Source organism: Meriones unguiculatus, chromosome 15, assembly GCF_030254825.1.
Source record: "Meriones unguiculatus strain TT.TT164.6M chromosome 15, Bangor_MerUng_6.1, whole genome shotgun sequence".
In the NCBI taxonomy this organism is placed as follows: domain Eukaryota; kingdom Metazoa; phylum Chordata; class Mammalia; order Rodentia; family Muridae; genus Meriones; species Meriones unguiculatus.
Window position 1 is genome coordinate 43279164 of NC_083362.1, and position 26252 is coordinate 43305415.

At 36.9% G+C, this 26252-nt stretch overlaps 1 protein-coding gene across 2 annotated transcripts in view; it reads right to left on the reverse strand.

Moving 5' to 3' along the window:
* Positions 1-3747: 3747 nt before the first annotated feature.
* The window catches only part of Sf3b1 (splicing factor 3b subunit 1), a 38947-nt gene continuing 16442 nt past the window's right edge, over positions 3748-26252 (reverse strand). For both annotated transcript variants that reach the window (XM_021642339.2, XM_021642340.2), the window contains 20 exons: positions 25203-25373; positions 21604-21841; positions 20213-20425; positions 19890-20011; positions 17239-17436; positions 17034-17135; positions 15914-16093; positions 15079-15165; positions 14712-14982; positions 14279-14424; positions 14042-14188; positions 13757-13882; positions 12083-12304; positions 11425-11607; positions 11227-11338; positions 9773-9893; positions 8859-8990; positions 7298-7570; positions 4698-4914; positions 3748-4222 (listed from right to left, as the gene is read on the reverse strand). In XM_021642339.2, the coding sequence (XP_021498014.1) occupies positions 4064-4222; positions 4698-4914; positions 7298-7570; positions 8859-8990; positions 9773-9893; positions 11227-11338; positions 11425-11607; positions 12083-12304; positions 13757-13882; positions 14042-14188; positions 14279-14424; positions 14712-14982; positions 15079-15165; positions 15914-16093; positions 17034-17135; positions 17239-17436; positions 19890-20011; positions 20213-20425; positions 21604-21841; positions 25203-25373 (3420 nt within the window). In that variant the 3' untranslated portion in view covers positions 3748-4063. The remainder of the gene's footprint in view (positions 4223-4697; positions 4915-7297; positions 7571-8858; positions 8991-9772; positions 9894-11226; positions 11339-11424; positions 11608-12082; positions 12305-13756; positions 13883-14041; positions 14189-14278; positions 14425-14711; positions 14983-15078; positions 15166-15913; positions 16094-17033; positions 17136-17238; positions 17437-19889; positions 20012-20212; positions 20426-21603; positions 21842-25202; positions 25374-26252) is intronic.

The window sequence follows — 26252 nt, forward strand, 5'->3', positions numbered from 1 at the left end:
ACACGGTTGTTCAGCGCCCAGCAGGCTGGGAGCAGAAGAGGTTATAGCATGCTGACCTTGGCATTATCATGTACTTTACATAGTTCAACAGTCATGTCTGATTGTTGTGCTTTACTGTACACACGAGGTTAACTACTCCAGGAAATTTTTCACCAAGTTGCGCTGAGCTGAAGTATGCCTAAAATAAGCTACTCAGGGTCAGACTGGCAAAGTTTGAACTGCTGAGTCACGAGCTGCCTTGCCTCCCATGGATTGTTACTCTGCTGCAGAAGGCCCTCCACAGCTTCCTATGCAAATGTCTGCATTGGTTAATGCACTAACGAAAACCTCAGAGACTAAAATGTAAAATCTTACGTTGGGAATAACAGACTTTCTCTTGAATTAATTTAACTAAAAAAGCATGTTCAAATTTGAGTTCTCCGCTTCTCTCCTCTGTCTTGTTTGTGGTTACCGGCCTGTCAGTCTGCTCTAAATCTCTAGCTTTCCCTGCAGAAAGCATTGCATGGGTAAGGAATACGGGATATGCTAAGATAAGGCTAAGAGTTTTACGAGGGAAGATGTAGCTTTACTCCCAGAAGCACTGAGAAGGGCATACTGCAAGCATATGATATGAAGCTGTATCCACAGGTTACTCCCAACACTTATGTATTTGTTGTATAAGGCTGTTGGCCTTATTCTGGGTCAGAAGCATTGAGAGTACATCAATTTAAGATTAAAGTTATTAACTGAGGTTGTAAAAGCTGACTACATCAATATCCAGGGCATTATAATAAGATCAATTGTACTCTCTTAAAGGCAGTTTAAACAGGCTGAGTACACAATAGGTTAAATGCAGTCTGAAGTCTCAAGAACTCTAACTTAGCCTGACAAAACTTACCTGTTATCACCTCAAAGGCCTTAAAGACCAACAGTCCAAAAGGAGCAACAAGCCTCCTAACTGCTGCTGGCAGACCCCAAGTGTACCACACAAATGCTCTGACAGACATCTGAACACATCTTCACAGCTTACTTTCCATAGGACTTACATGGCCATTTACTTAGGTAGGTAGGTGTCTTAGGTATTTGTGAATTCCTTTCCAGGCATTGATGCTTATAATGAAATACTTTCTACATACTCCACAGTTTAGCAAACATGAGTCCTACTTAAAGTCTGAAGCCACACAGGCATGGTGGCATGAACCTGTAATTCAAACCTTTGGAAAGTAGAGATAGGACGACCCGGAATTTAAGGTCAGCCTGAGCTGTTAAGTTCCCAGCCAACCATTTAAAAACCCAAGTCTTAAGCTAGCTGTTTCTCACCCAAAGGCAAGGAAAAGGGGTGTTTTTGGCATAGGACATCCCCTCACATAGGATTTATCTGGCCTACAACGTTAGTACAGAAACAGAGTAATTCTGGGATTGCTGTAGTGTATCTTCAATTAACCTTTCAAAACATAACCACCATTGGAAACCTGAGCCAAACTACTTAATTGATAGAGCTGCAACTGTCTTTTTTTCAACTTATTTTTAGTTCTGTTTCGTTAGATTGTTTTTTGGCAGGGTCTTACATACACCCTAGATAGTGAACCTTACAATCCTCTTGCCATTGCCCAAGTGCTAGGATCACAGGCCTGTGCTACCATGCCCACCTTAGTTCATGAAGAAAAACATCTTCTAACATTCAATTTCACTTGTATGACCAACAAGCCAAAGAGCTCTATATAATTAAAATGGTAAACCACAACACAGCATACACAGTGTAACACCATACAGAGTCAACTAAGATTAAGAATTGGTATACTAAGACTTTAGATATAATAATAATTTTTATTTATCTAGTGGTACTTGATGCTTCACAGGGCACCATACATCAAATTTTAAAAATACAATAAAAAAAAAAGAAAAAAGAAAAGAAATCAAACAGCCAAAGAAATTAATTCCATCAGAGGGCAATGGCCCACAGAAAAAATAAAAAACAAAAACCCAGAAGAAAACCTACCCTTTTGTCGACTTAAGAACATTAATTCTTCCTGCCTAAATGTTGCCTTAAGAAATATGAAAATAAAGTGCTAAAGAAAAGGTCTTTGAGAAGAGTTAAAACTTCACATAGCATCTTTCACAAAGGTTTATCCCAAAATGCTTTCCATACTTAATAAGAATATTAAACAACATAAACATCTTTGAGCTTCTATTTGGTCCTAATCTTGAGGTCACAGTCTTCAGCATTTTCCCCCTTATCTATCTTCAAATCACCTCTATCAGCAAAATGTCACTTAAGGAGTAGGCAGTCTCTTTTGATCTGTATTTCTACTGCAAATCTTGTTTTCCATAAATAGCAAGAAGCTATGTTAAGTATTTTAATTGATAATGCAATAAAAATTTCCCCAAGTGGTTTAAAATTAAATTTTAACTTTGAGAACTATTCAATTCTTAAAATTAATAATTACCAAGGGTTATTTGAAATCAACTATACAAAACAGCAATATTTAAAAATGTGTAATAGGGTATGGGTAGAAAATTTCTAAGAACAGGAAAGTGGTCTGGAAATTTGTCTGATTTTAGTACTCAATGATACAAATAGTCAAGAAGTCAGACCACACACATGGGAGAAAGGTGCTATGTATCCTGCTTGGGAGCATTTAATGTTCATTATCAGTTTTACAAAAGCGAAGCAGGAAGCTGTTTATTATCTAAACTTCTATCAGAGTAGTCAGAAGCACAAGCTTCTAGCACTCCTAGAAGTTTGAGAATGGCATTCATATATGAGCCACACGATGGCACAATTTATTTCCCTTTAGAATCCACAAAAATACAGAGGGAGACAAAACAAACAGTAATGAGGGGCCAAGAAATTTAGGGCATAAAATGAAAGAAAACTGATTATTAGTTACCCCTAAAACATTAAAGTAGAGCCTTAATGCTTGGTTCTTCAAGAACTGTGGGGGCATTTTGGCTTATGCTCACACTTAAACCAACATATCTGACTGCTACATATAAATTAAATACAAATTAAGCAAATCCAGGCATTTTTGCTTCTGCCATTGCATAGCATCCTGGTACATAAGGACTCTGTGCATGCCCCTTCCATTACACTGGTTTTAAAAGGTAAAGACCAGGTCATATGCACCGTTGTAGCCCCTGCATCTAAGGACAGTGGCTAGCATTCAGCAGGTGTTCAACAGCTGCTTACTGAAATGAACGGATAATGACATACTACAAAAGCCCAAAGACTGGGAGGGGCTATGGGGGGGATACAAAGTGAATAATGTGTAATTAAAAAAAAAAAAGTGGGAAAAAAAAGCCCCAAAATTATCTTACTACACTAACATTTCATTTATAGCGTCATCCTAACAGGGGAAGAACAGTTTTGAAATATAGACAGCTTTTCCACTTTAAAAACACAGGACAGCAAGAGTTGCACATGACGTAAAATACATCCTTTATGCCCATTCATAAAGCATTTTGAGAAATCAAGAGGTGAAAGGTGCTATGTAAATACAAAATAATATTCAAGTTCAAAGTGCTACTTCCTACAGTGATGGTGATGGAATGGTTATGCTACATTGAGAGAACACCCTCAAAGCTACTCTTCTCATCAACAAAACAGTGGACTTTTGACAAAGGGGCCATCACTTTAAAATCTGTGTTCTGCTATGTTCCACAATAAGCCAGGTGACAGAAAATAAAATTAAGCCACTTACTCTACACAAACCAAAATGTTACCAAAGTTCTGCATTTTACAAGTTATATTCAAAAAACACACACAAATTAGCATTTTGTACACGAATGTTTATTTCTCAATTAAACATTCCCTTTAAACACAAGGAATGAATTCTAAATATTCATAAAGATGAATAAAAAATGATATCCCTCCAGTATAGTGTGTGTAATCACTGTGTCCTTGGTCACTACTGGCATTTACTATTTAACGTCAGAAAGAAAAGTTATTAAAAATCATGCTACTGGATTTTCTACCCCTTCTCTATGACCAGCTCTACACTGGTCTGCAATGTTTTACAAGTTTATATCATCAGATTGAAGCAAGTTTAAGGTGTGAAACAGCTGTATTAGACACAAAATAAAGTTACAAGATATAGTCAAGTTCATAACGAATATAGGTGTTCTTATCATCATTGTAGATTCTTGGGTAATGTGCTATGAGAGCGTCCTGTGAGCCAATGTAGATGGAGTTGTAAATTTTCCAATATACATCTCTGACTTTCCGAGCCGGGTGAAACAGACCCTAGAATAAATTAAAAGGTAGTTACTACTATTTATTATAAACACACACAAACATAACACAACTGTAAGCTATAAAGACGTGATATTTCACTTTAGCTGATGGGATGGCATACACCTTTAATCCCAGCATTCGGGAGGCAGAAGCAGGTGGATCTATTCCAGGAGTTCAATGCTGGCCTGGTCTACATAGGAAGTTCCAGGTCAGCCAGGGCAACATAGCCCTGTATCAAAAATAACATAAACACAGACACAAGTACTTCCTTTGAAGAGGAAAGAAAAAAAATCTGCAAACTGCACAAAACTGTGATGGGTAAACACAAAACCTAATCCCTACCTCAACACAGAACTATCTCCCACATAGTAATTACAGAGTGAATGACTTTGACTTCAACATAGTCATCTAAATTTTTTGAGCAACCCTGTGTAGAAGAAACAACAAACACACACACACACACACACACACCCATTTCGCCTACCTGTAAGCAATACTGCAACATTCTGCACGGTCCAATGGCAACCCTCAGGCCTTCCAGAGCTCCCATGACTGCCTGGATCACGTGGGGAGAGGTCTCAAACACATTAGGCCACACATAGTTCAGTAAGTGATTCAGGGAGTCTTCACAGCCAAACCCATACACACCAAGTGACATGTGCTGCACCACTGCACTAGCTGTCTGTCTGTGCACAAGGTCCCTAAAAAGGAAAGGAAAAAGTCTCTGTAACTCGTCTCAATTTTATAAGAAATATTCATCTGTACATTAAGAACTAAATTACTACTCAACATTTGACTTGAGTCATTTTAAATTCTGCAACCTTAAATATTTGATAGTAAAGATTAACACCACTTAAGTCAAAATTAAATTTGCTCTCAAACTGGCATCGTTTCATTCAGAATTTCAATTTACATCTACACAAATAAGAATTTTTATCTTCTTGTGGAATCTGAACTTACGTTCATGACAAATCAATGTAATATTCACTCTACCTATTCTGAGCACAAACATGAAATAAAATAGTGTTCATACATTTAGCCAAGAAATTAACAGCCTCTCAAAGGAATAAGAAAAAAAGATCTGACCTGTAACAATTCACTGTCATTTAATCACCATGATAACCCTATTCTTAATAAGTTTTCAAACTGAAGTACTCTTTCTTTTTAGTAATTTTCAATTTGAGTTATTACCTCAACTTACACAGAACAAAATATTTCTTTTCATATTGTTTTATATTTTATTAATTCCTTAAGAATCGTGTAGAGTGTATCTTGAGCATATTGATCCTCAAAGCACAGTGTTTTTTTAAATACAGAACCAACAACTATTATAAACTCTAGAATTAAAAAATAAAATAGTGGCCAGGCATGGTGTACACACCTGTAATCCAAGCACTCAGACAGGCAGAGAGGCAGGAGGATCTCTGTGATTTAGAGGCCAGCCTGGTCTAGAAAGCAAGTCCAGGACTACACAGAAAAAACCTGTCTCAAAATACAAAAGAAAAAAGAAAAAAAAAAAAAAAGAAAAACTTTGAAAAATAGTTGAGATCACAATAAAGAAAGTAAAAGGTATAGGAAATTATTGTGGTGATTGATGAAAATTACAAAATGTACATCTGATAGAAGTTTGAATTTTCCGAATACAAATTTGATATTATCTCAAAATAATAAAATTCAAATATATTTTGCAGTACAGTATCCAAGGGCTTATGAATAAACAACCCCCAAAACAGAAAGTTTTGTCAAACTTTCGATTCTATCAGTTTTATTTATAGTCTAAATATGAAAAGACAAGTTGTGCTTACTTTTCACAACTATGCAGAACACAACTTTTAACCTCAAGTCACACCTCTCCATGACTGTAGTATCCAGGTATGCCTCACTAAAAAGCAATGTAAGTGAAAAACAAGGCAATTTTCTTCTATTTGTTAGGTTTACAGAAAGGCGACCTTCTACCGACTGTGATTACTAATCTGTCTCCATAACTTCCCATCTGTATTTTCTGGTACCACACTAAGTCAGTGTAAGTTGACCTTTATGAAGGTCACTGAGTGGCTCTGGCTACACTTAGGACTGAATCTAGGGCTTCATGCATGGTAGAAGAATTATAACCCCACCTAATTTTTAGAAGGCTGTTTTGATACAGGGCAGTGTTAGTATGTTGCATAGGTTGGCACCTAGTTTTCGATCCTTCTGCCTCAGCTTCTGTGGTAGCTGAGATTACAGGCTATGTGGCCAGTTGAATACATAACTTTAAGCTGGACACAAAAGTGACCAGCCGAAAACTTATCAGCCACTGAAACTACTTGAACCTTACACTTGCCTTTATAATCCTGCCAGGTTCAATTAATTCTGTACTTCAATCTAGAGAGGAAAATGTAGCAAGACTCTTTTATCACGTAACTCAAAAGTAATATTGAGCTAATGGCTACCATCTGAACACTGGGGGCCTGCAAAGGAAAGACTGTGACTTGGACAGGGTAGCTTCATCTTCGATACAGATTAAAAACACCAGATCTGTTGAGGATATAGTTCATTTGTTAGAGCACTGGCTTAACATGTATGGGGAGCCCTGAGGTCATACACAGTACCAAATAAAACCAGGCATAGTGGTATGTGTCTACAATCCCTGCACTCTGAAGGTACAGGAGGAAGGGAGAAATAAAATTTAAGGTCATCATGTTCAGCTACATAGTTAAGTTCAAAGCTACCCTGGGTTACCTGAGACCCTGTCTCAAAAACATAACTACACATTTCTCTCATATTGTTCATCTTCCCCAACCAATTGTTTAAAAAACAAAACAAAAAAACCCCAAACAAACAGTAAATCAGTTACTGCATTTCAAAATGTACTTAGCTTATTAACATATATGAAAACAGACTAACAGGATAGGGGACTTAGAAGAAAAAATCTGGATAACCCATTATAACAAATATGAAGATAAAAAAATTATACTTGTAAAATAATCCATAGTAGTATTTTTTCTTTATCAATATAATAGGTCATTGGAACGTTATCTTAATAAACTCTAAAATGAAACATAACTATTAATTATTTTTCTGCATTTAGTTTTAGTCACTTACCTATCCATTAATGCATCCTCAAGCAAGGGCGTCACAGCATAGATATAGTCTTTTCCCATTTCACCGATATACTCAAACAAGAAGGAAAGTGACTTCAAAACTCCATTTTGAACGTTAAGTTCAGGAACTCTGTATTCATTCATTAAGGCAGGGAGTACTGTGAAGGGTGAGCATGTTTCAGCAACAATGGCTATTGCTACAGTTGTACAAACCCTGTTCTGCCTTTCCTGAACTTTGAGGTTGTTTAAAAGCGTAGCCAGTACATCATGAGGGCTAAAAAGAAAGAAGAAATATGTCAGCAAGTTATTGTACTTGTTAAACTTGTTCTCAGAGAAAAAAACTGCAAATAAAAAAAAATGCAGTAACATTAATAACATTCTGATAAAATTCAGTACTCTCTCATCACTAGGATTGTGGTTTTACTTAACGAACTTCATACAAGGAAGAAGGAAATTAAAATAAATAAAAATTGTTTTAAAAAAGGTTTTAAAAGCGTCATACAAATTGTCACATTTTTCTTAATGTTAGTTCAGGTAGACGCATTTTCAAATATCTCTCTAACGTTTAGCAAATGAAGTATGTAAAAGCTTGGTGCGAAGCAGCCAGAGCTGTGTTGGGTTGCCCTGCTAAAGAAAAACATGGTAACAGGGATAATGGGAAAGATAAGGAATTCCTTGAGATTTTATGTGTTTGAACATGGGAGTCCAGAGTTTTTGGGTAGTCTTGTATCTATAAGGCTGCCTGGCTATTGAAGCCAGTTAGACCATTTAAATTACTTGATATTTCAAGCAGTTTAAAGAGTAAAAATTATACTTATTTTTATATGTATGAGTGTTTTGCTGGCATGTATCTGTGCACTGCATGTGTTCAGTGCCTGCAGAGGGTGTCAGATCCCTGACATGGGAGTTACAGTCACAGGAGGTGAGTCATGTGGGTGCTAGAAATCAAAACTGGTTCTTCTGTAACATCGGCCAGTGCTCTTCACTGCTGAGCTATCTTTCCAGCCCAGAGAAGCTTCTTTTTATTTTTAAGAGCAATTAAAACAGAGGCCCACAATTTGACAATGTGTGAAGAATGAAAGACTGTAAAATACTAATCCCTTGATATTTTAAGCAATGTTTTAGCCAGGTGTGGTGGCACACACTCTCAATACACTTTTAATCGCAGCACTGGGGAGTAGAGGCAGGCAGATTTCTGTAAATTTAAGACTAGCCTGGTCTACAGAGCAAGTTCCAGGACTACATAAAGTGATTCTGTCTCCAAAACAAAACAAAACAAACAAACAAACAAAAAACCAAAACCTTCTGAATGTACCCTGAAAATGAACTATTTTCCTCTCTGAAAATATCTTTATTTCAGTAGGGAAAAATTTAAAGTCTCCTACCTGTCTTAGTTCAATGAAAAGTTTAAGGAAATATTTTAAAACAGACAAAGGCAGGTCAGTGGTTAAATGAAATGCTTTTTCTTCAAATGATTAACTCTATGACTCAAAAGATATGCCTACATGAAAGTACTTTCCAAGACACTGGGTTTGTTATAACCTACTAAAAAAAATACTCACCCAATGGCCTTTGCGATATAACCAAACGTGTTGACAGTAGCTCTTCGAATAGCTTTTTTGTGAGCTTTTAAGAGCTCTAAAAGCTCAAAGCAAATCCTCATCCACTCTCTTGCAGATACATATTCAGCGCCCCTAATTAAAAAAATAACATTGTTGTGTTAGCAAGGTGTTTTGATATTTTTTAGTTTTGTTTTTGTACTGCTGGGATGAAGCCTAGGGCTTCATACATGCCAAATAAGGGATCCAGCACTGATCTACAACCCTTATTCTCACGAAAGTTTAAAAAGTAAATGTGCATATTCAGTTCTGAAATCCCCACTAACTCATCTTAATTATTAAATGGAAACTAGCATCACTCTTCTTAAAAGCCTGGTTTGTTAAATGGTGGTGTACACCTTTAATCCCAACATTCAGGAGGCAGATTTAAGTTTAAAAGTCTCTGGTCTATATAGTGAGTTCCAGGCCAGCCAAGTGTACAGTCAGATCTTATCTCAAAAAAAAAGGGAAAGAGAAAAAAAAAAAAGCCTGGCTTAGTTTTTAAACTTACATTGATTAGCCAGGCTGTGGTAGCACACGCCTTTAATCCCAGCATTTGGGAGGCAGGGCCAGGTGGATCTCAACTTGAAGCCAGCCTGGTGTCAGAACAGCCAGGGCTACACAGGAAAACATGTCTTGGGGGGAGGAAGAGGACACGAAACAAAAACACTACACTGTTACTTCTTATAACCAGCCAAACTGAAAATAGTCATCTTGAATAACCAGACCATATATACTTAGGTTAGCAACTCCAAGCAAAACTTGCTACTGAATACAAATTTATTAAATCTAAAAAAAAAAATGTATACTGCCTATGAGAATGTTTAAGAAATCTAGTTGAAGTAAATTATGAAAATGCTGCTACACAATCTGCTTACCTGTCAGCAATACGTCCAACAAGATCGATACAATTCTCTTGTACTTTTTCATGCCTGTTCTTTAAGATAGGAGTGAGTCTAGGCAGGAGATCTTTTATTGGTGGTGTCATCTTATGCATACCTATTTGACAGAAATCAAAGAACTATTAAAACTTGAACTGCAATCTCTTTCATTTTTCCTTTTACTGTGCAATGCAATATAATGCATAAACATAAATGGATAAAAGCCCCAATTAGAATTTTTAAACTATTAACAGCTTCTAATTACATTTAAAAATAAATGAAAACCAGTGAAAGGATTTTAAAAATGAAGTAACAAGTTTTTATTTGGTTTTGAAATGTTATTTGAACACTGACATTTTCATATAGGAACATCCTATATTGTGGCCAAATACAATATAAGCCGAAGGCAGACGTGTAAACCCAGTCGGGGTGTCCATATCCTTTAAGTGCAAAACAAAGCACATCCCCAGGCTCCCTGAAGGCAGGGTATACCTGGATGTTACCTAAACCTATAGAGCAGCTAGCAGGGGCTCTTGCTTCAATTAGAATTACTTGCTCTGATTCTCCACTGCTTTTCTCATGTTTGCCAGACAAACAATATGGTTTAAAACTTCCTGAAAAAGCAGAGACTCACAGGTGGCTAAATGACTGCTGGCAAGTCATTATCATTACAGTATTCAAGCCTGGGCTAAACTGGCGACTATATGTAAATGCACCAGTTCAAAAATCTATACTGCGTAATACTCCTTTCCCCTTTCCACATTTTCAGTATTTCTTTCAAAATGGGAAAAACAATGGTTATTAACAGCCAGGTGTTATGAACTATTGGCCTTTTCACAATCCTTTCAGTCCTAAAGAAGCTATTTTCAACACTATGTTTACATACTATGAGATTTTTAAACACAGGAATCCCTTTGTTTGCTTTAGTTTTTTTTTCTCCATACCCAAGATTATTACATATTTACATTTTTACTTATGGATAAAAGACAGGATAGACAGCTTTTTTACCTAGTCATCTTCTTTGAACCCAGGGCACACAAAAATATCTTAACAACCAGTCCAAACACCTTACTACAGAAGATTGACTAGATAAAGAAAATTTCTAAAACTAAATTACCTCTTCAGCGTTGTCCCTCCCACTTAGAGAAGATGCCAGATTATTTCTCAGCTGATACACTAGTTCTATTATGGCCCTCTCTTCTCATTAACTCAAAACATTTTGAGCTGTAACTATTTCCAGATTTTGTATGTCCTAAATTTCCCCCTTAACATTTTTAAATTAAAATATAAATAGGCAATAGTGAAAAAAGACTTGAGACATTTTGACAATCCTGAAAGGCTCAAGAAAAGAAAAAAAAATCTACAAACTCCTAATTACAACTTTCTATTTTGCTTTAAAATACAAAGAAAATTAAAAGGCCAAATTGACACATGACCAGCAAATTCCATACCTATTACATTTACAATAGCTTTCAGCGCTCCAAGAATGCTACCCAGTACTTCAGGGTACTCTTCACCCAAGTATTCATACAGCACCACACCCAAGTGCCCCATCAGTTTTTCCTATAATAAAAGAGATGTTACAAGTGTTAGTTTTCCATTAAGCTACCTGCTACAATAATATAGATATGGTAGAATAAATAGATTACCTCTTGACAGGTCTTCATAACAACAGCAGTTCGAGAAATCAAGTCGGCTGCTTGCTGCCTAACTTTTGCTGATTTGTTATTTAAACGCCATAAAACTGTACCACAGATCTGGGGCAAGTACGGTTTGACTCGTTTGCCAAGAGCATTAACTACTGTGCCAAAGCCATTCAACATTACTGAATCCTAAAAGAGAAACGTTGCATTGAAAAAAAGAAAGAAAAAAAAAAACACTAAAAATACAGCATTTAGTTCTGACTGAAAGCTGAATATTAAGCCAATAATCAGCTAAATATTAAGCCAATATTCTCTAACCACGCAAACACCTCATTTGTTTTTAAATCAAATAAAACCTAAGGTAAAAGAACATTTGCTAAACTGAGTAAAAAAAGGTATTTAAAATGTCTTTTAAGAAATATCTCCTTTAAAAATAAATTTTCTACATATATGAAAGTCAATGACAATGTGCCACAATAATTAGTCATGACGGGCCAGGGTGATGACTCAGCAGGTAAATTGTCTATTTCCAGGCCTGATGCCTAGAATTTGATCGCCAGGAAACAAATTTAAGACAATTGATCCCTAAAACACCCTCTAATATTCACCCATACACATAATTATAAATTTTAAAAACCAGAAATAAATTATTAGTTGCCCTTACCTCTGTAGTCTGTTCTTGGAAAGCATAAAGAATACCATCAATCAGTTGTTCTTCAAGTTTGTGATCAATATCTGCTGCACCTAGGTTGCCCATAATTTTCTCAATTGTTTCCATCACCATTTTCCTGTACTGTTCAGCTTCATCTTTCAGGTCATCCACAATCCTAGATATAATTTCTGCTGCACCTACTTTGTTTGCCAACTCTACAGTCGTATCAACTAACTAAAAAGAGAGAATAAAAACACCTTTTAAATCTATTACTTTTCTAAGGAAATAAAACAATATTAATTTTCAAAGTGAGAACAGCTAGATAGGGTAGCTCAGGCCTACTATCCCAGCACTCAAAAGGCTGAATCAAGTCTTTCAAGTTCAGTGTCATTCTGGCTATATATAGCAAGGTCTAGGCCATTCCAAGAAACATAAAATCCTATTTCTGAAACAAAAACAATTCTAAGTTAAATTAAACCTATTTTCAGCTAACTAAAGAAAGCCTCAACTTAATCAGACAAAAACATCAACTCGCAGTACTGCCAAGCTGAAAGGCTGACGCAGAACAACCAAGAATTTGAGAGCAGCCTGGGCTACAAAGTAAAATTTTGTCTTAAAAAAGGTAAGGGATTATAGAGAGGTTTCAATAAATAAATGGCCAACAAATCTGACAACCTGAGTTTGATCCCCAGGATCTACCTGAAAGAGCAATTCCTGACTGCTGTTCTTTGACCTCCACACATGCATGCACTGGGGTACATGCACACACCAAATAAGAATAAGTTAAACACACATACACACACACACACAGAAACATACACAGGGAAAAAGAGAATCTTTCTGTTAATTTCTCACACAGACACATAGGGAGAAACTTTTTGTTTATAACACAGACACAGACACAGACCAGACAGACAGACAGACAGACAGACAGACAGACAGACACAGACACAGACACAGACACAGACACAGACACACGGTGAGGGGGGAGTGTTTTGTTACTGGCCCAGGGACTGGGCTGGACAAATGGGTCTGCAGTTAAAAGAACTGGCTATTCTTCTGAAGAACCAAGTTTCCCAGTACCCGTATGGCACAATGTCTGTAACTCTAATACCAAGAGATTTTGGCTCACAACTGTCTGTAAATCCAATACCAGAAGATCCTAAGACCAAACGGCACACAGAAATACTTGTAGGCAAAACACCCATACACTACAAGTAAGTTTTAAATGTACCAGTTTCAAAGAAATTTCACATTAAATGCATGCTTTTTGTTTTGTTGTTTTTTGAGACAAGGTTCTCTGTGTAGCCTTGGCTGTCCTGGACTCACTTTGTAGACCAAGCTAGCCTCGAATTCACAACATAGATCCACCTGACTCTGCCTCCCATAGGGCTGGGATTACAGGCATGTACCACTATGCTAGGCTTAAATGCATGCTTTTCAAAAGAAAAACACAAAAGAGGCCAGGTAGAGCACACCTTTATGCCCAGCACTTGGAGGCAGAAGTTAAGTTTGAGGTCTACATAGTGATTTCTAGGCTACATGGTGAGACCCTATCTCAAAAAAGAAAAAACAAACAGTAGAATACATACAAGTCAAAGCAAATTGTAGTATGTGATATGCATTCTAAGTAAGTAATTAGTCAAAAATATTTATAAGAATCAAATTTTAACAATAAAAGGTCACCTGTCGGTAATTTCTTCTGTCCAAAGCCATTCTGTGTTGCCAGAAGTGTTTAAAGAAAGGAGGAAGAATCTCTGTTTTAATGTAGTTTGCTTCCACACCATCTGTTCCACAACATTGTTTCACCACCTAAAATGTTAAAAAATAAAAATAAAAATAAACCAAAAACACTGATGGAACACAACATAGTTTTAATTTGTTTTTAATGTTATAGAGATCTCTTTGAACTTCCTAAACATGCACAGTATGCTGACAAACATGCTCCCACAAACTGCAACAACAAATTACCTTCAAAACAATTTTCTTCATTTCTTCATCAGGAGACTGGAATTCTCGAATAAGGATTAACATCACTTCTCTAGTATAGTAGTTGGCATATTCTGCATCCATAAGGGGAATAAGATACCCAATAGCCTTTAAGAAAGCAGCCAGACCCTATTAAAATAAAAAGTAAACACATACATGTCAGTAATTTGGACTGCCTTAATGACCAACAACAAAAACAGACCTAATGAGGAGATTCACCTTTCCTCTGTGTTGGCGGATACCCTTCCACAGGGGCTTGAGCACAGAATCAAAAGATTCAATACCATAAGGAGTTGCTGCTTCAGCCAAAGCAGCAATGGCCAAAGCACTGATGGTACGAACTTTCTGCTGCTCATCCACAAGACCTATACAATCAGACACAGGTGTGAGTTAGCATCAATACCTAATTTTCACTTCAAATACAATCCAAAGTTTAGCAATGTATCTAGCCATGTATCCAAACTGCAAGAATTTCACAGTACATAAAGGTAATGCAAAAGTAGTTTGTTAACAAAAAATATTACAAAACCCATTTCAAAATATAACCTATTTGTGTAGGGAAACCATTTTATTTACCTCCCCCCAACACCACCCCAAATCAGTAACCAAAAATTCAGATCAACTGATCTATAAAAGATACATCCCCACTTACCATGTTCAATGATTTCAACTAAACTTCTGAGATGTGGCAAGATAGCACAGCCCATGAGAATAGCTATCTGTTGTACAATCTTAATACCAGTGTGCCTCGCTTGCCAAGACTTTTTGCTTTTACACACAGCTTTTAAGAAGGGCAATAAAGAAGGAATGCCCAGGGCAGAGGCTACAACAGCAAAAGCTCTAGCTGTTGTGTTTCGGACATATTCATCCATGTTATCTATATCAGGTCTCATGGTAGAAATCATAGTGGCCAGACCAGCAGCCTAAGGAAAAAGTTACAAGAACAGCTTAGTTTAATACCATTAATCCTCAACCCATTAAAAGATAAATTTCCTTTTCTAGGAATTTAATGTGAATACCTTTGCTAAATTGGAAATAATTTCTCGGCCTTCCACTCTAGCATAATAATCTTCATCAATCAACAGTGGCTCGATAACCACAAGAATCTAAAAGACAAAAAACAAACAAACCCAAAGGAATTACATTTCCACATCAATTTACAATTATCAAAGTAATTTTTTTTAATAGGGTGTAACCGGTTTTAATTTTAATTCCCAGGAGTGGTGGTGCATGCATTAATCCTAGCACTTGGCAGGCAGAGGCTAACCTGGTCTACAGAGTTTCAGGAACAACCAAGGCTACAAAGAGAAACCTTATCAGGGGAATTGTTTTTTGTTTTTTGTTTTTTTTAGTTTCTCAACTTCTATACTGTCAAGCCCTAGATATAGATGAAAATTAAATGTAAACTAACATTTAAAAATACATAAGCACTGTCATAACAACTAGCATCATAAGATAGTTCTTTATTCTATAATAAAATAGCTATTCTCATTCTGTCAATAAAAGCAACTGGGAAAATAACCCATAAGAGTGAAGAAGCAAAAGAAAAATGTACATATACCTATGCTATATATAGGTAGTTGCTTTGTAGTTGTAATGTTAATTGGCCATAATCTTGAACCACCTAAGAAATGAGCCTCTGGGCATGCCTGTGAGGAATTATCTTGCAAAGACCCACCTAAACTGTGGACAAGACCATTGCCTGAACAAAGCAAAAATAAATTTAAAAAATAATAAATAATAAAACATAATTTTAAAAAAGAAAAAAAGAGGAAGAAAAAAGAACCTTCCAGACAGTGGAAAATAGAACCAAAAAAAATAAAAAATAAAAATAAAGCCATTAAACAAACCAACCTTGTGCACATACGGTCGTACTAAGTCATCAAGTTTATACAATATTCTATCAATAACTTTCACGAGTAAATGTCGCTCTTGATCCTCAAGTGTAGGCGACATCAACAGTGGAAGAATCTGGTTAAACAAAGGTCCAGCTCCAAATTCTCGAGCTTTATCAGTAATCTGACGTAAGGCAGCCTGAGGAAAAAGAAAATAGTTATTTTATGAGCAAGCATTCTAAAGGGACCAATTTCACTGGGAATAACACTGTGACATATATTTTTGCAGACAATTTACATACAGTACAATGAATTAATTCCTGTTAAAATTGTTTTAATGTTCAAACTCATGTAACTCGAGTTCAATGTTATCAGCTCATTTAAAAAGGGTAATTAATTTAATCAGTGGCAGGCCTGAGAGGTAAAGGTGCTTATTACCAAACTTAACGACCTCGTTCCGACTCTGAGATCCAGACAATGGAAGGAGAACCAATTTTCAAAAGCAGTACTCTGATCTTCATGTCTGTCCTGGGACATGACCTACCTACCTGCACACATACCCACACACCATGCATACATGCACGCACACGCACACACACACACACACACACACACACACACACACACACACAGACAAACACACGCATTCGTACACTAAATAGATGACAGAACGATGGGTGGGTGACTGGGTGAGTGAAGTGAGCATAAAAGAAATAAAGGTTAATTTATAGGGCTATCAAGATTCTTCAGAGAGCTAAGGGGCACCAAGCCTGGGAATCACCTGAACTCAATCCTCAGAATCCACACAGTAAAAGGAAAGAACTGATTCCTTTAAGCTATCCCAACCTCCACGTGTGCTGCATATACAAATGCCCATAAATAAGGTGTTCTTAAAATTTTTAGAAAGATAACTCAGTAGAGCTATAGAACCACACAAATTTAAACCATATGCCTTACTTAGTTCTGCCTAAACAACCTTCTATGTTTAAGTCACATTTGGTATAACAAGTTCCCCTAAGTTCTAAACACTTTAAAGCTGTCAAGGACAAAAAGAATTTAATCTTCTCATATCCTTATCAGAACAAAACAACAACAACAAAACAAAACAAACCACAACAACAACAAAAAATAGAACTTACCTTTCTCATTGGAGGTGTACCATTCTTAATTTTTAAAAGCAACTTCATTATTTTTCTCTCTTTTTGCTCTTCTGGACTAAGTGTTGATTCATCAACATCAACCTACAATTATATTTGAAAGTAGATCAAGTTAGTGATTTGTAACTCCCAACCAAAGAACAATACTTCATTTTTGCTATCATTCATTTTTGCTATCATCACTTACCAACAGTTTATCAAAGTACTGAATGTCATCAGGTTTTAAAAATGGAAGGTTCCCAGATGGCTGGTCATTAACACTTTTCATAGTTCTATCTTCAGTCTGCATGTGGAAACCAGTCATGCCGCCCAAAGGTGTCGGAGTTGCTGTCAGCTTTCGAGCCGGAGTTCTAATAGGAACATAACCAGCTGGAGGGGGAAGTACCTGCGATAGTTATAAACACTTTTAGTAGGCCTGCCTTGACTTCTACTCTGAAACACAACACAGTGAGGACCATTTGCACTTAAACAGATTTTACAACTTTAGCTAGCAAGTTTATTTATCTAAAGAAAACATACCCCACTGTGCAATGTTAACTAAAAACTAAGATATTTATGAAAAACATTTATATTTCTAATTTGCTAATTAAAATTTAAGTAGAAAAGAAGAAAATACATGAAGCACTCTTTAAAAGTTCTGGTCACCTTTAAACATTAACATGCTTGAAATATCAACATGTTTTCAAGCCAACATGTCAAATTAACAAAATTTCAAAATTATAAAACCTAAGTCAGTGATATCCCAAAGGCACTGTTAGAGGAAATATATATAAATATTATTTAAATGGAAATAAACATGGTTTATGTAACAGACTAAAAATCATTCACATAAACAATACTATAAAAATATATATTCAGATTGAACTTAAATACCAAAAAATAAAACTATTTGCCAAGATCCTCTGAAAGAAATGCCAAATTAAATCTACTGCAAAACCAACAAAATGTGTAAAAATATTAATAAAAAACAATAACATTTGTTTTTTTAAAGCTTAAGATTCTAGTTGTTGTTGATAATTCTACTTTCCTGGGTAGTTCATCAAGCCTAACACAGACCCTCTCCAAATAGCCTTAGTTATCATAACTAAAAGAGACTAAAAGTGAAGTCAAGTTAAATATATCTGATGTCACCTGTATTTTATCATTCATTTTTGCTGCTAGTCAACACATGTGTACCACAGACCACTGACTGAAAGTAGAATTTATTTGTTGAGTCTTACAGTATGTCAAATCCATAGCTGTCACTGTACATTTAGCACCTAAAGGTGTATTTAAGATTTTAATTATTAGACTCACAAAGTGTCCCTCCTTTTAGTATTAAGGAAGCCAAAGAGTATAACTGAAAAGAGACTTAAGCAATCAACATAGATTGTCAAAATGCAAAGCATTACAAAAAGGCTCCAAGGTAGTTTTGGTTTTTAAAGTCTTATCAATTAACTGTGGTTATAAAAATGAAACTCAGAACCTTACCTCCTAGGCGAATACACTAAGCAATATGACATGTTCATGTGAAGCAAATGCTCTAACACAAGCCTAACTGGAGTGGCAGCAGCACACACCCTGCACACTGTCCTGACAAGAGGTAACACCAGAAGGCGCTCTACAGGCCCTTCATTATGGGCTATGGTCTTGACGCTGACTCTAACTACCATCACAAACAGCTCTTTGCCAACACGTATCACCATAATGACAGGTACTTGGAAAATTTTATAGATTAAAATAAATTTCAATAAACCTGAGCTACAGAGTGAGGTCCTATTGTAAAATAGAAAAAAATAAATAACTTTGAAGTTACTGCTGGAAAGAAAACATGTCATTTAGAGAAAGTTTTACTAAGCTAGCAAATAAACCAGCATGTTATCTAAGTTCAGTCCTACAAAACTAACCAGAGGTTCTCAAAACACTATCTGTGGACCTCCAGACATCCTGAGATTACTCACTGAAAAAGTAATAAAAGCCAAGAGTGGTGGCATTTCCTTTAGACAGATCTCTGAAAATTAAAGGTCACCTGGTCTATATCTTGAGTTCTGGAACAGCCATGGCTACATAGTAAAACACTGTCTCAAAAAATAATATAGTTTTCTGAAAGCAGGTACTAGAGAACTGTCTCTGTGACTTGGAGCATTTGCACCTCAAATCATGACGACTGGAGTTCAGAACCCAAAACCCACATTAAGCAGCTCATAAACACTGTAATTCCAGTGGAGAAATTACATTGGCTTCTACAGACACCTGCACTCATATGCACATACTCACACATATAATTAAAAATAATTTTTTAAATAATTTTTAAGATTATGTATATAAGTATGACTAGATATAAGTTTGTAAACTTGAGTACAGTGCTTGAAAGGCCGAAGATGCTGGGTTCTCAGGAGATGATTACAGGTGATTGTGAGGCCCTTGAGTGGATACTGGAAACTGAACTCCAGTTCCTTGTAGGGGCAATGCATGCTCTTATCCACTGAGCCATTTCTCCAGCCCCCAAAATAAAACATTTTGAAGGGGGAGGGGTTTGAGACAGGGTATCTCCTACATAACTGGCCTGGAACTTGTTATCTGGACCAGACTGGCCTCAAACTCAAGAGATCGGCCTACCTCTCTGGCTCCCAGGGATCACTAGGACTAAAGGAAAGCTCCACCCCAGCCAACAAAATAATAAAACTCCATGTTACTTATTTCATCTCAAACTAAAATGTACTTAGTAGTACCTAAAAAAGTGAAATTAGTAAATTTGAGCAAGACCAATGCAATTTTTCCAGGCAATTTTTTTCAAACTAAAAACTTAAAACTCATAGAACAAATATAACATCTCTGCCATACATTCACTGCTTGTACCTTGTACCCCTCTGGGAACATAGCATCTAACTCTTCATCAGAAAGTGGGCGGTTTCGCTCATCAATTTCCCTCTCCCACCTCCAAGCCTGAAGCTGTTCAGGAGTCATGCTCATTATATGACCTATCAAAAAAGCAAAATTGTTAAAGATCTGCTTCATCACTAAGTAAGATCAGCCCTAGCATCTGATTAGTTTTATATTACAAATGCAAATCAAGACATTTTATATTCTTATTCTCATTCTTAACAGAAAAGCTAACATTAAAACAAACAAGCAAAAATCCTAAAATAGATAAAGAGAAAGAATAATTAAAGAGTTTCTACCTGGAGTGGGGGTAGCCATATTCATAGCTGGTGTGCCAATTGGTGTTTTTCCTGGTGTCAAAACAGGAGTGCTTCCACCCATTTGACTAGCCGGTGTTTCATCCCAACGAGACTTTCTTTTACTTGCTCCAGGAGTTGGTGTTTCACCAATAGAGTCTCCACCTCGATCTGTTCGAGGAGTCTCAGCCCATCCGCTTCCATGCCCAGGAGTATCTTCAAAGACAAAGGTCAGCACGACCACACTGTTAAGCACTTTTACAACACCGCTTCCCCCACATTCAATTTGATCCAGTGCAAAAGAACGTATTTCAAAACAAGATAGTTAAAATTCTGTTCAGTAGTTTTGTGTTTCCTTTCCACTGACTACAAAGGCAGATATAACAACTTACTAAGAAAAAGAAAAACAAAATTTTGAACCACTATGTAGAGCAATCAGTCCACTGCTTATCTTGAGCCACGCTCCAGCTATTCTCACTACACAGCAAACACTGGATTTAGGCAAAGTTCTGAGACAACAGAAAATACAGGATGTTAGAAGCCAGAAGGTGGTAAAGAAAGGAAAAACATTAAGGAATACAGTTCTTGTTCAGGTCACTGAAAAAAAATATAGATTTAAGTAACAGTCACAGTTGTGCAACACCGATGAGTATGCTTAAAGCCACTAAGTTGTGTATTTATTTTTAAAAAATGCTTAAAACTTGTACATTTAAAACTTAAAACTTGTACATTACACACAGGAGGCTGGGTCAGTCAAGGCTAGTGAGACAGTATCCAAAACATTTTTTTAAAATTAAAAAAAGAAAAGCCCATAAAATTATGATCTTTTTTACATCTTAAAACATCAAACTTATCTTCTCTCACAGTTATCCCTAGAATCTTCAGCCCCTTCAAAAACAGGGTAAAAACTAAGTGCTCCATCCACTAGGCTCTATTTTTTATTTCAATCAAATTTGAGGTGTGTTGCTTTTATTCATTTACTGTGTGGTGCTGGGGAGCGCGTGCCATGATGCACATATAAAGATCAGGTTACCAGTGGAGTGGGAATCTCCTTCTGCCATGTGGTTCCCAGAGATCAGACCCCAGTCTGCCAGCTTGGTTAACAGCAAGAGCCTTTACCACTGAGCCATATACCAACCCAAAATCAAAGGTTATTAAGAAAAGGTTTTAATAGACTTAAGCTTGGGTACTGAGTCAAACAGTAAGAAAAAAAGTTTTACACACTTGGTGGTTCAGTCTTCTCAAAGAGAGTCAACCTGCTCCATCTCCACAGTAGCTGGTCATTACAAAGAAATTTCTACTATATATTTGTATTAGAAAGTACAGCCTGAAACACAACGTTCAGGTCAACACCGCATCCAAACACTCATCTGTACTCTGCTGAAAGTACCTACCTCTTTCTGTTTTGGGAGTCTCATCCCATCTGTTTTTACGAGCACTGGAAGTCGCACCCCCGTGGCCTGGGGTTGCATGGCCTGGCGTATCACCTCGACCAGGAGTAGCAGCTCCAGCAGGTGTGTGACTAGGTGTAGGATCCCATATCTTTGAGCCTGGGGTTGCTCCAGGAGTTTCACTTCCTTTTGCACGACCTGGTGTCTCATCCCATCTTAAAGAAGGGGTATGTCCCGGTGTCTTAACAAAGCAAAAGAATTTTATTTCACAAATCTATACACCCTACAGAAATAACCACAAACTTTCTGTTAAACAAAAACTAATAAATGCATTTTTTAGTTTAAGTTTAGAGTATTATTTTGCTTGCTGTCTTGCATATCCTTATGATCAAAACTAATTTACAGTTTTCATTTAAAACAATGTAAAAAACCTCAAATTAAAAACAAAACATGGGGCTGAAGAGGTGGTTTAACAGTTAAGAGCACTGGCTCCTCTTCCAAAGGACCCCATTCAATTCCCAGCACCCACACAGTGGCTCACAATTCTCCCTAACTCCAGGGGATTCAAAATACACAGACATAGATGCAGACAAAACACAAATGCACATAAAAATAATTAAAACATTTTTAAAAGCACAAAACACATTCAGGTTTATAAACCTCTGTGAATATATATGTATTGGTAATTTACTGCTTAAGCTTGTAAAAGCTGACTCTGAAGGAGGCAGGTAGCCAACCCCCATTTCAGACCCAAGCAAGTGTGTCTCAAACTTTTTCCAATACACACATCTTGGCTGAGTCTGACTCCCTCCCTCTTTCTATAACAGGAAGAAAGAATAGCAAAAGAGCCCAAACTATTCTTGAAAACAGCTATAAACTATTTCCAGCAAACATCACCTGATGTTTACCCCATGATAAAAGTGTCTGCACTCAACAGGAAAAGCAGCTCATTTATGGGAAGAAAGCTACTGAAGAACTGGGCTACCTTAAACATTAACTCAGTAAATGTTTGGTGGGTGTTGGTATGCCCTTGATTGATGCTACTTTTGTTAGTTCTTTTACCCAGGTTACTACAACTATCTCTGCTTGATGTTGTGAAACACTGATTCAATAATTTATTCATCTGCTGCACCTATCTACTATTTGCTATTGTTCTTTATGACTTCTTTTCAAAAATTATTGTAAAAAAAAAACTTGCAAATTAAAAAAAAAACATAAAAATTAACCAGACCTAAAGTCTACACAGTTCAATGAACTTCTATACAGTTAGAATAGCCATTTAGAATAGAAGCTGTGTAGCTTTTACTCTTACAAAAGTATCTTGAAATACACTACTAAAACCTGTGAGTTTAAGAAATTCACAAAGGTTTGTCTGCGTGCATCTCCAACGCAAGACTTTCAAGCTCTAAAACTACTGCTTCCCAAACTGGATCTCTGAGACACCGAACCTCTGGGTAAGAAGAAACATATTGTAAGAAATATTTTCTAAAGCCTGTTATAAGCCAGAGAAAAGTGAGTCTCTTTGAGTTCAAAGCCAATCTGGTTTACATAGTGAATTTCAGGTAACCCAGAGCTACGTAGTGAGACCGCATGTTTAAAAAAAGAGAGATTATATTTACTTGTGTGTATGTGTGGGAGTACACACATGCCATTTGAGAAAGTGTGGAGCTCAGAGTATAATCCATCAGAATGTGCTGTCTCTTTGCATCATGTGAATCCTACGTATGGAACTCAGACTATCAGGCTTGGCAGCGTTTTCCTACTGTGATGCTCCCAATATCAGTGGGATGAATAAGATGAATTAGAAGGTAATAATATTAAATAATATCCAAGAATGCAGATTAGTTCAAAATGTATCGTGTCTTGACAGTGACAGGAGGGTGGCGGTGGGTTATGTTTTATTTTCCTGAGATAAGGTAGCCCAGAAACTGTCTTATAATTCATAATCCTGCCTCATTCTGCCCATATGGGATTACAAGTGTATACCACCACACTCAGCTAATAAAGAATGTTATTCGTGATGGAAAACACTCTGGATTAAGTAAATAATGAAAATGAATTCTTCACAAGCTTTTTGCTTTTCCTATGTAAAAAAAAGAAAAAAAGGAATATGGATCTTCCTGTTATGCATTTTAGTTTCCATAACTGAGCAGAAGCAAGGTAGGTCTAAGTTACAACGGCTTTTATAGAAACCTATAAACTCAGCTAAGAAGGCTCAGCAGTTAAGAGCATTTAACTGCTCTTGCTGGGAACCTCAGTTCGGTTCCTAACATACACAGCCGTGGCTCACAAGAACCTTTAACTTCAATCCCAAATAGATTTGACACCCTCTCCTGACCTCCATGCACGGCTGCACACATGTGGTGTACATTCAGACAAATATGTAACCAAAAGTAAATCAATCTTTTAAGAAAAATAAACTCCTCTATCTAGTTACAAGCTACAGCTAAGCCGTTCTGAGTAGAGCAGGTTTCTCTCAGCTTTAAAAACGTAGCTCTGGGCTAGGCATCTTGTCTGGGGCACAAGACTCTAATCTCAGGACTCAGGAAACAGAGACAGTAGAATCTCTGAGTCTGAGGCCAGCCTGGTCTACATAGCTAGATCCAGGCCAAGGAAAGATATAGTGTGAACTCTTCTCTTTTAAGAGATGATCCATGTTCAGTTCCCAGAACTCACATCAGGGCTACAAACAAAAACCCTGTTTTGAAAAAAAAAAGAGCTAGTTCAAGAGTATATAAGCTAGCCAAGGATATAGTAAAGTTACCAATTACCAACTGGTCAAAGAAAATAAGGAAGACTACTACGTTTTACTCTACAATCTCGACAATGTAACACAGTGTATGTGTAAAATTAATATTACAGCCCTGAGTGGTAACATGGCACACACCCTTAATCCCAGCACTTGTGAGACAGAGACAGGTGGATCTCTGAGTTTGATGCCACTCTGTTCTATATAAGAAGTTCCAGGCTGGCCAAGGCTACAAAGCAAAACCTTGTCTCTAAGGGGGAAAAAAAATTAAACTAAAACTCCGGGACTGGAGAGACGGCTCAGTGGTTAAGAGCAGTGGCTGCTCTTCCAAAGGACCAGAGTTCAATTCCCAGAACCCATATGGCAGCTCACACCTGTCTATAACTCCAGTTCCAGAGTATCTGACACCCTCACAGAGGCATACATGCAGTCAAAACACCAAAGCACCATAAAATAAAAATAAATCTTTGAAAAAAAAAAAGAGAGAGAGAAAACATTCCATTTTTCAACACATGGAATGAAGCGTCTCTAAGCCCTGCTCAGGGACTGAGGTTGTAACCCTGATGTGACTGCATTTGGAGGCTGGGGATGTTCAAGGTTAGATGAAATCAAAAGGGACCAGTCCTCGTGAGAAGAGCAAGAGAAGAGTTAGGAGGAAACAGTGAGAAAGTGCTCTCTCCAGACAGCAACCCTGCTAGCACTGCCATCTTCTACTTCAGACCTCCATAACTGAGAAATAAACACAAACTGTCACTTAAGCCACCTAGTCAGTAGTAACTTGTTTTAGAAACCCAAAAATGAACACAGTCCATAAAGAAAAATATAAAACTAGTGATAGAAAATAAAAGATTACCTCTGCCTGATCCCAACTTGATAACTTTTTGGGAGTGGCACCAGGAGTCTGGTCAGCAGTTTGATCCCAGCGCCGTTTTCGTTTTGAGGGAGGCTGGGATGCTGCTGCTCCATTGACGACTTTTAGTTCTCCAGCTTTAGCTTTTTCTGCTAGTTGTTGCCTAATTTCTCTCTGAAAAACATTTGAAAGAGCAGAGAACATTATTTCATTACGTGGAAGAAACTCACAGGTGGCTTATATCTACCTCACATGCCTAAGATCCTGTTCAGTTCCCAGCACCAGAAAATAGGAAGGGAATTCCTCTAATTAAGTTTTTATACTACTAGTATATTCATTTCTTCTTAATAAGCTATTTAATATTCCACTCACAACAAGTGAGTGAACATGCTTTTAATCCCAGCAGTTGGGAGGCACAGGCAGGTGCATGTCTGATTTTGCGGCCAGCCTGATCTACAGAGCAAGTGCCAGGACAGCCAGAGCTACACTGAGACCCTGCCTCAAAAAAACAAACAAACAAACAAAAAAACCCTCTCTATTTTCTGTTTCTAGTTTGTACCATTCATTATCTTTAACAGTTCTATATATTGTTTCTCCCTAAACAATATATAAGCAACTCTAGAGTTTTAACAGCCTACACTTTGAAGCTACTGAAGGAAATTTATTATAAAATAAAATCTCTAGTCAGTAAGTAAAATATTCATTTAACAGCAGAGATTTCAAAAACATACAACTGAAAGCTTTTAAAACTCAAGACAAAAATAAGCTAGGTGTACTGGCACATGCTTGTGATCCATAGTCTAAGGCAGAAATATTGCTTTGAATTCAAGACCAACAAGTCAGTTCCAGCCCAGCCAGGAATACATAGCAACACTCTTGTCTCAAAAACAAAAAAAGAACCAAAAAAGTGAAAATAAAACTTAGTGTCATAATAAATGCATTTAATTCAGTTTCGTTTTAAAATGAGGTTCCATTTCTCTTTTAATTCACCTAACAACTCTACTTGCTTCATTATTAATAAAGGCACAGTAGCTATAACAACAAGCCAAGGCA